Consider the following 15,543-nt stretch of genomic DNA (forward strand, 5'->3'; position numbering starts at 1 on the left):
GGCTCCCATTTCAGGCTCCACCACTTCACTCCTACATCCAAGCCTATATTATCCTTTGGTTTACAGTTCCCGCTATACGTGTGCCCCTGCCCCTTGAAGGTAGTGGGGCCTAAAATGGGACAACTGTGGCTTGTGTGCGGTGACGTCTAACTACCGATATCAACAACGACGACAACAAAAAATATGTTTCTTTAAATTAAACTTAATTCAACTTTAAAATACAAAAGTCCAGAGGATTGTTTCATACTGAAGTGTTGTGCTTTGTTGTCTGTTTCTCTGTGTTTCATAAAAGTTTTTTTTTTTTTTTTTTTTTTTTTTTACGCTGATATGTGGCAATAAATAAATCACTGAAATGTTTTCAAGAGTCTTGCCAGTCGTCAGACGTGACCGGCTGTGCTGCGTCGTGTCCATGGCAACGTCGTCACACGTCCCGGGTCTGGGCGGGCCTGTAACGTTTCCATGGCAACAGAAGGCACAGGATGCTGGTGGTCTGGTCATCTGGAGGGGACGTGGACCAGAGGCCTTGGCTACGAAGCAGGATTCGAGATTTGGCGAGGTAACTTTGGGATAAACTCCGGGTTTTCAGCACCACAGGTGGCGGTTCGCTTGAAATCATACTTGTTTACACTCAACAGTCTGCTTCTCATTCGTGAAGTGAGCCGCTCTGCCGCTGCTTCTGCAGGTTCTGTCCATTTCTGCAATCACATTCTGCAAACGCCGCCTCTTCTGTGTTCGTTTGGCAAACCCTGCGTGGATTCACTGAGTTGATCACCGCCTATGTGTGGCTGCTTCGGTGCGATCGTGAGGTGAAGTGAAGCCGACAAAGTGAAATACATCCTGGGTGAGTTGAACTTGCTTCGTAGGAAAGGTCGGGTGGTCCTGAAGGTCGGGTACGGTCCACGGCGCTGGTCTGGTCCCCCTCTTGTTTTCCTCCTCGGGCTCCAGAATTCTTCTGAGGCCTCTGTGTGAACACGGCCGAGGACGAAGGCCTGCTCCTCTTCACCTCAGTCCGACAGCAGCTGGACGAAGGAGGACGGAAACAAACCCCTCTGCTCCGGTTCATCCTCTATGTAGCCATGCTGCACACACACACACACACACACACACACACACACACACACACACACATTAACATTACCCAATGAATAAACTTTAAGGTTATTTGTTATTTCATTTAAAAAATAAGCAGTTTGTGACTGGTAATACTCCTAGTCTTGCTAAAATAAAGAACATAGAAGTTTTAGAGAGTCAGAGAGGGATGAACGGTTTGATACTTACCCACCAATCACTGTCCTCCTGACCCAGGACCACCAGTACCTGCCCCTCTGCGAAGCTCAGCTCGTCGTGATGGTCGGCCTGGCAGTCGTAGAGCGCCTCCACCCGACGGGTCGTTGCACCTCGAGGCTAAAGGGACATTTAAAATAAAAAAAACAAAACGGTTAAAAATACCTTGATAAAACTTGCTATTAGGTATATGTCTAATAATATAGTACTTTTCTGGCAAATAACATTATTATTATTACTTGAGCTCCTGCTTTAACGACTTTTACTTCTACGCTAAATTTCTGTTGCAGATTGAAGATCTCACCAATGATCTGCGAGGGAGCGGTTGGGGCGCGGGGCCACGTCTGTCACACTCAAAGCTCTGCGAACGCTGACTGGTGGGCGAGCCATTTGGCGGGCCTTTACTGGCTGGGTACGTGAAGTGGGAGGAGCCACCTTCACTGTCAGCTCTCCGAAAACCTCAGAGAACAAAAAAACAAAATCTAAAATGTTTTATCCCAGAATAATTCAAATCAGAGATGACCAAAAGTTGGCCACTTGGAAGAGGAAATCATCTCACTGCTGTCTCGTCTAGCCGTTGAAGACTACGTGACTTTTCTGAAAAGTAAGTAACTGTATTTTCTCCTGGAAATGCAATTTATTTCACGTTTAGTGCTGTAAAGACAGACTACAATGACAGAATGAATTGTGCCTGTCATCTGTTCCCCAGCAGGTTGAAGTTTTTCCTAACTCCACACCATGAGCTTCCATCCATCTGTAAAAATATATGAGCAATGCATCTCCCAGACTTGGAACAGAAAGACAAAATGATGTTTCCTGACAGGAAATACCTCGTTCCGGTCGTTCAGCCAACGAGCCAAGAGGAGAAGATGGCCTGCAGGTGGAGAGAAGACAGAAGCAGGAGGAGAAAAAAATGAATTTGTTTTCCATGTCCAGGATTTAAGTTCACGCTTTGACCCACAAGAGGTCAGTAGAGCTCCGTGCTACACACTCTCAGGAATTTGATTCAATTTGAGGAAAGACTAATTTAAAGTGTACTCATGTACTCACACACACTTCTTGAAGGAGGAGTCTGGACTTCTGTAGATCCTGGGGCTGGTTGGCAACCCATAGTCTGCACACACAGAATTCAGAGGCCGGTTTGACTCTTTAGCAGTTGGACGCACCTGCTGCAGAGAGTCTGAAATCTCACCGTTCTTGCTAGACTCAGAGCAGCTCCTCACGTGTCGGACGGCGATGGGAGGGGCGAAGAAAGAAGAGGACTTTTTGTGTCCTGTGTGCGAGAAGAAAACCTCCCCGTCCTCCTCGTATTCATCGGCTCCCTCCCCACCAGCAGGGGGCGGCGGCGGAGGAACGTTGGGAACTGGAGGACGGCGTGAGATGCTGTGAGACGTCTGAGCACTACAAATCTAACTTTATCTGCTTTTATTTTTTCATTCCAGAAGCGGAGCTGACCTCTGACCCTCGGGGGCAGGGGGGGTGCAGGCGAGGACGGCGGCGGAGGTGGGGGGCTGGAGGCGGAGCCGGCGGGGCGGCTGTGGAGCTCCATGGCCATGGCGAGCCTCCGGCCCACGCTGAGCAGACCCCCGGAGGAGGAGGACAAGGTGCTGGAGGAGGCGGTGGGCGGATTGAAGTTGAAGGGACGGGAGGAGAAGGAGAAGGATGACGTGAAGGAGGAGGACGAGGAAGAGGAGAAGCGCTCCTTCTTCACTGGACCATTCTGAAACGAAAGTAGGGGTGTTGAGATTTATATATTGTATATATTGTATATGTATATGTTCACATACAATTACACATACAATATCATACAATATATATGTACACACATATATGTGTACAAATATATGTATGTGTATATATATATATATATAAATATATATAAAAATAAAATTATATATATATATATATATATATACATCATTCATTCATTCATTCATTTTCCATACCCGCTTAGTCCCGAGCTATACATATATATATGTATATATATATATACATATATGTATATATATATATATATATATATATATATATATATACATGTGTGTATATGTCGATAATTTTTGGCCTAACTAACATAATATAAAACATTGTTACTACCTAATATTAGAATATATCCACTTATATATAAAATATAAGACAATCCATACTCTGCACATAGTCTGCACACACAGGCTTATATACAAAATATATGTGGAAAGTGAAAGTGAAAAAATAACATTGCCATTAATTGCATGTCAATCTGTTGTATTACCAAACCCAAACATTTTTACTAAAAATAATAACTTAAAAGTACTGATGATAATTTATGCTTTGATTTTCAACAATAGTAAGCTTTTTCTAAAACCGAAAGACAAATAAGGAGAATGCGGGTCTTGTTACCTTCTCCTCATAGTCGTCGTCGCTGTCGTAGAGGTCATCCCGACGGAGACGCCACTCGTACTCCACATGGACGTGATGGTCAAATTGGTTGGACTGGGCTTGTTGCAGCTGCGTGTGCGTGCGCATACACATACAAAACACACACATACACACAAGCATAGTGTCAAACCTTCATTAACAGTCACGTGACACAACAAAGAGCCAAAGTGTGTGAGCTCACCAGCGCCTCGCAGTCAAGGTGCTTCAGCTTGCGGCTCACATCCAGGGCGCTCTCTCCCAGTTCGTTCTCTGTTGGAACAGTCACATGACTGACACGATGCTCTGAGGTTACACGCAGACGACATGTGGTAATAATTACAAATGTTTTAGCGTACAGCGTAACTGTGACCTCAACTAATCTAGAGCCTAAGTCAGCTGCTACTCCAACCTGATTTAAAGGTCCAGTGTGTAATATTTGGCTTGATTTACAATTTTCATACTGGTAAGAGCTTAATATACTGCCAATAAATACAATAATAAAATTGTACAATCGCAGTACAATAACAGTTTTCCTACTCTTAGAAGGGTTTTCTTTTAAGGATATACGTATAGCTAAAGGGTCTTGCTGCCAGTTAGCTGCCATCTTGCACAGCCATATTTCGAAGGAAGCCTGTTGTGGAAGATCCAGCTGCCTGACAGCATGTTTCTTAATTAGTGTGACTGTTCATGTCTTCAAATAAACCAACGAAGAAGAAGGTTGACAAGGTATCCAGGTTTGGGTGTGCAGTCCACTGTAGTTCACTGGCAAGCTCAGTAAGGGTAGGGACCCTGCAATCTGAAATGTAACCACTTGATGTCGCTGTTCCTTCTTTAAAATCTCCAAATGTTACACACCTAACCTTTGATTGTTTTTGTGTGCACGTGTGTGTGTGCGCAGTTGTCATTACTGATTTGTGTGTTGGCCCTGGCCCTCAGCAGCAGCCTCACGCAGTCGCTCTTGTTGTGCAGGCAGCTGTAGTGCAGCGCTGTGTTTCCTGAGCATGTCTGCATGTCCACGTTGGCGCTGGAGACAAAGAGGCACAGGCGGCGCGAAGGTGAGACGCGGAGGACGCGCCCTTGCTGGTGAGCGAGTGGCGTCGAAACGCAACAGAAACTGACCAGTTCTGAGCTAGGAAGTCCAGGATGTGCAGCGACGTTCTGTCAGCCAATAGGACAGCGAGATGGAGCGCCGTCTCACCTTTCTCCTGTTGGCATGGAAACGATGCTGAGTGTGTGTGCGTTAAAGATTTACTTGTTTGAATATGTATATATATATATACATATATGTGTGTGCGTATATGTTTATATATGTATATTTTTGTACACACAAATATACATATATACATATATATACATATTGTTTTTTTTTTCTCAATATATTTTGTTTTTACCTGTATGTGTGTGTGCAGCGGCTGGCTGAGCTCCGCCCTCTGTGCGTAGAGCTGCAGCAGCCCATAGATGTCACAGCTCTTGGTCGCCTCCTGCAGGCCTAGTCGCAGCGCTGCAGTGGAGCTGTACTTCCTCCTCACGAAATTGGCGTCTTGGTATTTTGATAAAATAAAGTCCTTGCGCTCTGGCCTGGAGGGCACGTGCACACACACACACACACACACACACACCGCGATATGGTATCAAAATTACATGCAAACAAGGTGAAGACGGCTTTAACATTCTTGTGTTTGTTTTTTTTTATCTTTCTCACATGTTGCTGTGCTGTGAGGGCTTCAGCGACGGACTCAGCAGGTTTGCCTCTAAAATGTCATTAAAACCCATGTTGCCGACGTTCCTGGCCAGCTGGAATCGAGAGGAGACAGACGTGTCGGCTAGCAGCAGAGAAAGAAACTTCACGGTCACATTCAAAGATAAGGCCGGTGGGAAAACAAACACTGGGTCAGACGTGGCAAATGGAAACTGCTCGACCAAACACTAAACCGTGCTGTTGTCTACTGGATGAAGGTAGCCAGCTGGGGGGTCAGTTTATCCTCTAACTGAAAGTACCAGCAGGTCTGAGGTTCCCAGACTGTCCAGGCTCAGAGACTGAATCCTCGAGACGTGGACCCCCATCTCCCTGTGGATCCCCGAACACTCGATGCAGGTCAGGATGCCCAGGTTGGTGGACAACCACTCGGGATCTGACGCAAAAGTGAAAGCAGCTTTGAACATTGACCCTTCAAATTAGAGACTCTTTCTCTTCTTTCTCTCCCGCAGACAGAACAAATCGGCGAGCGTGGTGTCACCTGGAGCTCCACAGTCACAGCAGTTGTTGTTCCCGGGCATCCGCCTGATGTCCTCGGTGATGGCCCGGGCCAGCTCGTCCACGCTGCTCTCCGCACCTCCTCCCCCTCGCCTCTTCCCATCCAGAGCTACATTCAGAGCCTCCTGTTTACTGTTGCTAAGCACCGAGATCCACCTGCACTCACACACAGGGAAGAAAAACACACTTTTAACACTCTACGTTTCTGTGATGAGCTGGAATGAAGGAGAAAAGCACTGACGTGCTCTGCTCAAAGTGACAGCAAACGGACGTTGGACTCACGCTACACATTCAGCTTCGTCTTCAGCCAGAAAGTGGTAAGTTCGATTATCTGCGGGACAAAAATGTTAGTTGCATCTTGTGTGTTTGCACCCATCTGACTGCTTGAAAGTGTTGCAAAGGGGTTTGTTCACATCAAATGAAATTATGAAACTTCTTGTTGATAAGTGGCTTCTTAGGAAGGACATTTTGCTTTCAAAATTTAAGTTTATGAAATTTAGGTTTGCGTCCTGTGAAAAATTTTGTGTTGTGGCTAAACAAAATGATTGGTGGAATAAATGCCAGATCTGTAATTATACTTGGGAAGGGGTTGGCATGGCTCATGTGTTTGTTTGTGTGCGTCGTACGAGAGATGAGGTCAAAGCACTTCTTGTCTTCCACACTGGGTTTAACCTGGCAGGTGAGCAGGTTCAGTCTGGTTGGAGGTTTGTTCGGCTGCATGAAAGACGAGGAACAAGAAAAGAAAAAAACAATGTCACGTTGTGGTGTCTCTGCAGTGCCCCCCAGTGGAAGTTGTTCAGAGATGACATTGCAGAGATGGAGAGAAATGATGTCATACTAATGCAAAAAGCATTTTGTGTAGCACACGCATATTGTTGCAACGATTGTAAAACATTTCGGTAAAGAAATAATGGCTTGGTTGAGTGAATGCACAGACTCACAGTGGCGTGTGCGATGGTCAGGTAACAGTTGTGAACGGAACATTTCCTCTTCTGCCACATTTTTCTCAGCCTAAAAGAAACATGGTTTGGTTCAATTTTCTGTCAGCAAGAGTGACAGATGTTGTGTGGCACAGTGGTAGGAAAAAGGTTTTTGGACACCTTTAAATGTTTACATAATTTCAAATATTGCCCTTAGGTATTCGCATGGAAATCATATTTAAAAGAAATTGCACTTGGTGACTTCAGAGTAATTCTTAGCACGATATCACAGATGCATCAGGGAGAACCAAAACAATTTTTACCCGTCACTCTTCTTGTAGAGGAACCCTGATCTCTCCGTCCCGTACTGCTTGTCTCCCATCAGCTGATGCATGGAGTAAACCTGCTTGGGTAGAGTGTCCTACAGAGGAGCAACACAGTCACTAACCACCTGCTAATGCACAACAAATGTGGGAAGCTGCTCCGTGCGGGTGTTTTGGTGCCACTGACCTGCTCCGTGTGGACCACCGGCCTCAGCTGGTCTCTCAGAGCGACCAGATGTTTCTTCTCCTCCTCCTGACGCTGCTTCACCTGCAGACGCACAGACGCTCGACACAGTGATGCTCTGCAAATGCTTTTACGACGTTGGGCTGAAATGATCTTGTCAATCCTCACCATCCTACATGTTTTATTGTTTTAATGTTTAGAACTCTGAAATGTAGCGTAACCCGTTATAATGATTAACTTGGCCAAATAGCGCCCCCAATAGGCTGAAAATTTCATAAAAGACAGAACTTACCGTTAACAGGGATCCGTTTAGCTCCTCCATGTACTGCTTCAGCTTCTGAGTGGTGGATACACACTCCTGCAAGAAACTGCACATACACACACACACACACACCATTTCTGGAAGTAGCCTCATATGAATTACTGACCTCATGTGAGCGTGTTTGTTTTATGTGCTCACTTGTTGTGACTGTGGTAGTATTTGATGAAGTTCTGCAGCAAGTCGACGCCCCTCTTTGTCTTGATCTCATTGACTTTGATGAGATACTGAGAAAACAGACGGATGGAGAGTCATTTTACCTTTCAGGGATTAGAGTTGGCTTGGGGTCGGGCAAACCTACTAACCCTAACTACTATACCTAACCCCAACCCTAACAACTAAACCTAAATCCAACCCCAAACCTAAGCTTAATTGCTATGCCTAACCTCAACCGTAACCCCGACTCCAACCCCGAGCCCAACCCTAACCCAACCCTAGCCCCAACCCTAGCCTATAGCTAACCCTAACTCCAACTCCAACCCTAGCCTAACCCTAATTTTAATGCAAGTCTAATTCTAACCCTAATATAGGACCTTTATTAACAGATGGTGCTAATGGTTTTAAAGCTGAGTTTGGAGGTGTTGCCATCCTGCTATGGCTTTGTTTTCCCTCATCACTGGACCATCATCCAGAATTAAAGAAAAAACACACACAAAAACATGTCTGTCTCTTCAAGCGATGTTTGAATTATCTTCAGTCACTACATGCATAAAGCACCTGCAGCACCAAGATTATTATTCTGGCTAGTGTTACTTTACAGGAAATTAAAAAAAAAAAAAAATCACACAGTCTCACATTACTCATTTTAAAGGTCCGTCTCAGTCACTCCCAACACATCTTTACAGTAGAATGAGATGAGGAGCAAGAGGAAGATAAACTGTAGAGTAAGGAGAAGATTGAACAGAGAAATGGTGGGATGATGGAAGGTTTGGAAAAGGGCTTGTGAAGGGTCGGGTGGTGGGAGCGCTGACCTCACACATGCCCAGTTGGAAGGAGCGCCTCTCCTTCTCCAGCTCCTCCGCAATCTCCCCTCCGCTAACCTCGTTCCTCACCATCCCATACTGACGAGCCAACTCCCTCTTCTCCTTCTCCACCTGCTTACTGCAAAGACGCACAAACACACGCACACGCACACGTGCACACACACACACACACACACACGCACACAAAAGCAGACAACCAACCAGTCTTGAAATGGGCCGAAGTGACTCTTGCTCTGTACACATGCTCAGTATCACATGCTCACATGCTCAGTATCCAGGCCATGCTAAACATTAATAATATATCTGAAGGCACGAGGCACTCATGAAAGAAGAGTTAATGCGAGAGTAAACAGTAAAGGATGTTATCAGAGCTCACAATCTGCTCTCGTAGTCCCTCCAGGCTCTGTCGAAAGGCTTCTTGAGGTCCTACAAAGAAAACAAATCTCAGTCTAAGAGAGAAGGTGGGAGTGCAGAGGAGACTTGTAACACTGTACAGGCATTTTAATGTTGAGGAACTATGTCGCCTATGAGGCTCAATGGCAGGACGTAAACACATGGTCATGATCATCAAGTTAAAGGACATGGTGCAGGTTAGAGACCAGAAGAGATTGAACGGGACAGAAAATAACTACAACTAACTAGATTTATTGTAAAATATGCATGTTTAATCAGACTTGGTTATTCTACTGATACTCACTCGCTACGACTGAAACCAATGCCGTGTTTTGTGTTTCTTAACACAATAAAAAAAAAAGAATAAAATCCTCAGCATTGCTTGCCAGCAGTCAGACGGACCGTATACATATATACCTGCATCACGATCTTTAAATGGGAACGAGGCAGAGACGAGATGATAACCAGGTCACCCTCACGTGATGAACACAGTTTAAAGGCACCATATTGCTGAAGTGAAAGCAGCGGGTAAAAAAAAAAGGGTCCTCACCCCCTTCACCTCCCTCAAGTCTCCTTTCACCAGCGAATCCAGGAAGAAGTTTATGTTGTGGAGCATGCTCTTTAACTGTACACACACACACACACACACACACACACACACACACACACACACACACACAGCAAGAAATTATTAGAATATTTGTTTCCTTTGGTTTTAGTCCTGACTCCACATACTAAGGTTTTATAGGCTACTGATTAAACTGTTAAGCTCCGATTTGTTTTTGGAGTCCAGTGCTTACATCTAAATTGTATTTGTTCAAATGAACCTCCTAAAATAGTTACTCCGGTCTGTGATTCGGACAAAGCACTTCAAGCCAAGTCCATTAGTAACTATTGAACTGAAAACCATGTCTATAATCGAATCAAGTTTGGTCAGTTTAAATTCCTCTATATCAAGAGTTGATAGGTACGGATGAATGAATCACTGCTATACTCGAGTCGGAGGAGAAAAACAATGATTTTGAAATTTGTTTGGGCCTGCCAATGCTGCGACCTCTGACCCCCGGCCTACATTGACAGCACGCCTACTGACCACTCACCAGGTTCTTCATGGGAGAGACGAGCTCCCTGGAGAAGTCGGCCAGCCGGCAGAAGGCCGAGCCCACCTCCATCTCTCCGTTGGAGTGACAGTTGACCGACAGCTTCTCCATGGAACTGATGTAGTGCTCCAGGTGCGAGACGTGGTCTGACGGAGGACACAGCTGGTCAGTTTCTGTGCCGGTGTGAGTGTGTGCGTGTGTGTGTGTGTGTGTTGTCACCTTGGCCTGATGTGTATTTGGCTTTGGCAGCTTTCCTCATCTTCTGCAACACCAGTCGGTCGCTATCCAGCGCCTGAACACACACACACACACACACACACACACACACACACACACACACACACACACACACACACACACACACACAGTCAGAGGGGGACATGGTGTGTGTAATCACAGAAAATTAGGGTACATGTTTGGCATGGGCACGTTTTGAAGGGGAAATGTTGAACAGAAGTCAGGACTAATAGGAGACACTCACACTCCCTGTTGAAAATATTTTTCATCTCTGAGGCTGTCAGTGTCCTGTTGTAATGCAACATGATGTTAACAATTGCCATTTCAATGGCTGAATCAAAAAGTTAAAAAAGCACAAGTCTTTATTGTGTTCCTTCTCATTGATATTGTGCAGGGGCAGTAAAACCACAGCCAACAGGTCAAATTTACTGCTATTCACAGCTAACTGGAAACTGGCTGCTGAGTTGCATTACTGGAAAAGTACAGCCAGTTGCAGTAACTTAGGTATGGTGAAGCGCTGTAAATCAATAGCTATGGCAACTGTGTAGCTAAAGTATAGAGTTATAGTTCTATATGAATTTCATTGTCAAAACAATAGGTACTTTATTTGGAATAGGGATGTTAACAATTCATTGATTATCGATTAATTGTCGATTAAATTAAATTAGTCACAATTAATTGAATTTTTTTTACGCGGGTAGCTGATATCATTATAACAGTGTAGTGGCAGGAAAGAGCAATTCACCTGGTCTGCATGACAGTTAGGGAGACACGCAGTTAAAGAGACATTCTGCTATTTCTGAAGACGGGCTTGCATGGTTGATGCACTTGTCAATGGAAAGTACCTTAGTCACAGTAAATATTGGTCAACTCTGCACCACTTTCTCCTGTGCCTCTTAATGTTCCGTCCGCATTCAACAAACAGGCTACATGCCATGTGTGCGAGAGTGTGTCTAAGTGCGCGCCCGTGTGTGTGTGTGTGTGTGTGTTGAGGCAGAAGGCAGTAGAATTAAATTAAACTGCTGACTCTACACACGAGCACAGAGGCCCGGTTTTGTTCTCTGACAACAGAGAGCCACGTTCCTGTGTGCGTGTCTCATTGGTCTGAACGTCCCCATGAAGCAGCTGCAGCCAGAAGGTCATGCTGGTGTTCATATTCTTGACTACGGTTTGAGAGCATTTTCCCTTCAACGTTCAGTTTAATCGGAATTATTGTCTGTTTTCTGTCACAATGAAAAGCTGCTAAAATGTCAGTGGCAGTCGAGTCCTGATTTCTCCACTTTGGAGCCTTTCTCAAAAAATAAATCAACACTTAAAAGAGAGACCAGGTTTTTCTGCCGGTACATTGATATAAAAGGATATTTGCGGTCTTCCATCCAGTGGATCTATGGTTGATATAACAGAGGTGTTAACTTTCCATTGATCACTTTGAAAGCTTGTCTTGCTTTGAGTTCAATGAGAGAACTGATGAGCAACTCGGACAACCTCTCTGTGAGGAAAAATATACCCCAACACACTAACACACTAACTTTTTGTGTAATATTTTACACCCCCAGTGTAACTTCAGTGCCACTGTCAGTTTACTTTTCCTGCTGTTTTCCCACAATCGTCTCTCCTTTTACTTGCTGATATATTTTATTATCTTGTACCACTGTGATTTGGACTACAATTGAAATTTGTCTTTGTCTTTTTGTAGTGACATCATCTTATTTTAGTTTAGACTGTGTTTGATTGTGTCTTCTCACAATTGCATTTTTTTTTAATATATTTTAAAGCAGGAAAAATGTTTTGTACACACACAATTAGTTATCAATTATGCCACTCCGGATGTACATATGTTTGTAAAATGCATAAGACTCCTTCCCATTCAGTGCATTCTCTATAAATATTAGCTTTGTTTTGTCTGCTCCCAAACACATGAACAACTTCTTTCTGTGCACGTGATAAACTGTGTGGCCAGTGAGCAGGTTGCACATGGACTCCCATGCTCGTTAATAATCCCTCCTCTGGTTGCTTCTTATTCACATGAATCAACAATAACTGATGAATACTGATGAGGATTAATGTACTGCTGTGCCAACATATGTCCACTCTGTTGGGGGTAAAAATAGGACACGGGGGCAGTTTGTGTCTCAGAGTCGGAGGTTTTCAGGCCAGCCAAGGGTGTGACGTCTTCGGGTCACTGACCCCTGTGTGTGTGCTTGTGTCTGTGTCTGTGTGTGTCTGTGTGTCTGTGTGTGTGTGTGTGTGTGTGTGTGTGTGTGTGTGTGTGAGAGCGAGCGAGATTGTTTTGAGGCCACCCCTCCCACCACCACCACTACCACCACATTGTAGCAGCAGGGAAACTTCCCAGCCAAACAGGTCAACGCAATTAGCAGCTACATTAGCGACTACATTTTAACCGCCTCGTTAAACTATTAACACCTTCAATTGAAGTGCGATTTTTACATTTGTCTAAACCAATATTAGCTGAAATAAAAAAAATATATACTACTTGTTGTGATCATTTGTGAAATGATCGTGGCATTTTGCATTGCATTTGCAGCACAGCAGATTTAAGTGACGGCTTTCTAGTTATTTTGCTTGTCTGTGTATTCAGGCCTGTTTGTGATGGATGATACATGTTCAGCTAACATTATTGATCGGAAAGCTGACGTACATAGGTGTAGTCACACCATTATTGTCAGTGATCAATAATGAGATGCAGTATAGGAAAATATTCTGGTGAGTCAACATAAACTGTTGAACCTCCAGAATGGTACCTAGCCTTGTAGGCTACGTCATTGTTTTTCCATACAACTTCAAATATGATCTGGTTTAGAAGGAAAAGAGATCTTCTATGCATGCAGTAGGGCTGGGCGATTTTGGACAAAAAAAATCCCTTTCACCAAAATTCACTTGAAAATGAACAGGTTCTTCAAGAACAAAGATCAACTTTTGGGAATAAAGTGAAAACTTAAGAACCAAACACAAATTAATCTCCCTGTGGATAAAGTGACAACCATAACTGTCTTTCAGCAAGCATCACTTTAAGAAATAAAAGGGAAAATCGATTTTAAGATTTTCCTTTTTTTGAACAACATCTTGACTAATAAATCCAATTTCGATTTATAATCGATTAATCGCACTGCCCTAGCATGCAGGTTGATGCAACAGTGGAAATCTCTGGGTAAAAGAAGGAGGCTTGCGGTGGTCTGGAAGCGAATCTTTGGCCACAATAGAAGTGTGAGCCAGACCTGAATACACAGGACATGATCATTGATAATTATCCATGATAATGCAATAAAAGTAACCAGATGATGGATGACCACCAGTCAAGTCTATATGTATACTGCAGCTGCTGGCCCACGACCACCTCCGCCAACAGCAGCACCCTGTGTGACGGCACTGACCTCCTCCAGCAGGTAGACGGTGTTCCTGCAGCTCAGCATCTTGGAGGTGAAGGAGGAGGTGGTCGGGGAGTTCCAGTCCTCCTGGACCTCCTGCAGAAATTCGGACACGGACACGCACTCGGGCATTTTGCTTTGCGAACACACCGGACTGGTGGGACTGGTGGTGCTGGTGGTGGTGGTGGGAGGAAACACCGACTGACGGATCCGGTCCACACACACACACACACACACACAATAGACCGGAGGAGAGCAGGCGTTAACCCCACCGAAACCTCTTCTTCCGAGAGCCGGCAGCCGACTATAACGGGGTAGAGAACAATAAGGACGGCGGTTCCAGGTTCAGCAGCTCCATCAGTGCTCCGTCAGCGGCCCCTCCGCTCTTCCACTGAGGAGAAATGGGCATTAAGGGGTGACCGAGACCCGCTCTCTCTCCCCCCCCTCTCTCTGCCTGCCAGCGTGACTTCACCGCAGCATCAGCTGCTTCTCCTTCTCCTCCTTCTTCTTCCGGCAAACAAAACCCCGATGAAATCCAGCAGCAGGCAGTTCAACAACTAACCGGAAGCGGGGAGAGAGAGAAAAAAAAACACACACGCCGGCGAGCCTCTCAGCGTAGATGCTCCAGTCACAGGAAGAAAAAAAACGCTTCAACCCGCCCGTGTGTGTGTGTGTGTGTGTGTGTGTGTGTGTGTGTGTGTGTGTGCCGGCTGACAAAGAGCGGTGTGGCTGAGCGGTGCGCTCACACACAATCGCGGAGACACACAAAAATAAAAAAAAATGAAAGCTAGTTTCCGAAAAACAAAGCAGCTAAAAAATATATATATATAAAAAACAGTCGGAGGCTTTCGGTCCGGGAACAGCTTCGTCTCCGTAAAAATAACCGTCAGCTGCTTTTTGTTTCAGGTTTTCTTTTCATGGTGAGGTTGGATAGGGGGGAAAGCGCGTTCATGAGGCGCGGCGGCGCGGCTGCCTGTTTGACGCGGTGAACCTGTGGAAGACGAGCTGGACTGTGTTCGCCTCAGTGCACACGCAGGGCTAGTCTAGTCTGATTGGTGTTCGCGTTGTTAGAAAAGTGGCGCAGCCTTGAACTGATGTTTCTTTGTAATGAATGGAAGCAAATGGAATTAGAATGAAATGTTCCCCCAATTCACTGGGAGACCTGTTCTTTTTTTTTTCTTTTTTTTTTTCAAGAGCTAAGTCAAGCTCTTGTTATATGTGACACATTACAACCTTTGAAACGCTTTGAAATCAAATTAAACTTCCAGACTCTTCATTAGAGGGGCCAAAACCTAAAATATATATATATATACTGTCCCCTCCAGACGCAGCAACCGTAACGACCAAAGACACTAAACTGTCGAGAAATGACGGCCGAGCACTGCAAGAATCTGAGATGTGACTAAAATAGTCATCTACCTCCAATTAATCCAAACTGCTTTGTGAAAGTACGTCTTGATAGATCAAGGAATTGTGGAGGAGAAAAAGCTGAAGGATTTACTACATCAAGCAGAGTGGGGCAGAAGAGGGCCTGCAGGAGCAACAATGCAAAGGTAGTCTATTCGAGCTATTTTATTTTTATTTTATCCTGCACTTTAATGTTTTGTAAATGTAATATTTAAATGTGTAAATGTAAATTGTAATATGTTTTAATCCTATTTAAACGTTCATCTTACTTCTAATGTCTATTGGTACCAAATGCAGTTCAAACTATGTGAACCATATACTTTTTTGAAACCCTATTTGAAGTTATGATTTACCAC

At 44.6% G+C, this 15,543-nt stretch overlaps 1 protein-coding gene and 1 long non-coding RNA gene across 2 annotated transcripts; one reads left to right on the forward strand and one right to left on the reverse strand.

Moving 5' to 3' along the window:
* Window positions 1–260: 260 nt before the first annotated feature.
* On the reverse strand, window positions 261–14,063 carry unm_sa1614 (un-named sa1614). Its single transcript, XM_076025116.1, has 28 exons — window positions 13,787–14,063; window positions 10,377–10,449; window positions 10,158–10,303; window positions 9,608–9,682; window positions 9,041–9,090; window positions 8,653–8,782; window positions 7,823–7,908; window positions 7,655–7,730; window positions 7,366–7,446; window positions 7,179–7,276; window positions 6,877–6,946; window positions 6,562–6,649; window positions 6,218–6,266; window positions 5,919–6,091; window positions 5,680–5,813; window positions 5,384–5,475; window positions 5,073–5,259; window positions 4,801–4,886; window positions 4,590–4,705; window positions 3,884–3,951; window positions 3,664–3,771; window positions 2,740–3,004; window positions 2,477–2,647; window positions 2,335–2,398; window positions 2,115–2,158; window positions 1,589–1,743; window positions 1,279–1,404; window positions 261–1,079 (listed from the first exon to the last, which is right to left on the reverse strand). The coding sequence occupies exons 1-28, from the start codon at window positions 13,910–13,912 to the stop codon at window positions 1,005–1,007; spliced, it is 3,012 nt and encodes a 1,003-aa protein (XP_075881231.1). The 5' UTR covers window positions 13,913–14,063; the 3' UTR covers window positions 261–1,004.
* LOC142887455 (uncharacterized) lies at window positions 5,081–8,634 on the forward strand. The gene is made up of 3 exons (XR_012926544.1): window positions 5,081–5,790; window positions 5,890–6,252; window positions 7,241–8,634. It is a non-coding gene; the product is annotated as an uncharacterized LOC142887455 (long non-coding RNA).
* Window positions 14,064–15,543: the final 1,480 nt, after the last annotated feature.

Source organism: Nelusetta ayraudi, unplaced genomic scaffold (genome assembly GCF_046127955.1).
Source record: "Nelusetta ayraudi isolate G7.1 ecotype Tasmania unplaced genomic scaffold, CSIRO-AGI_Nayr_v1 ptg000017l, whole genome shotgun sequence".
NCBI classification, from domain to species: Eukaryota; Metazoa; Chordata; class Actinopteri; order Tetraodontiformes; family Monacanthidae; genus Nelusetta; species Nelusetta ayraudi.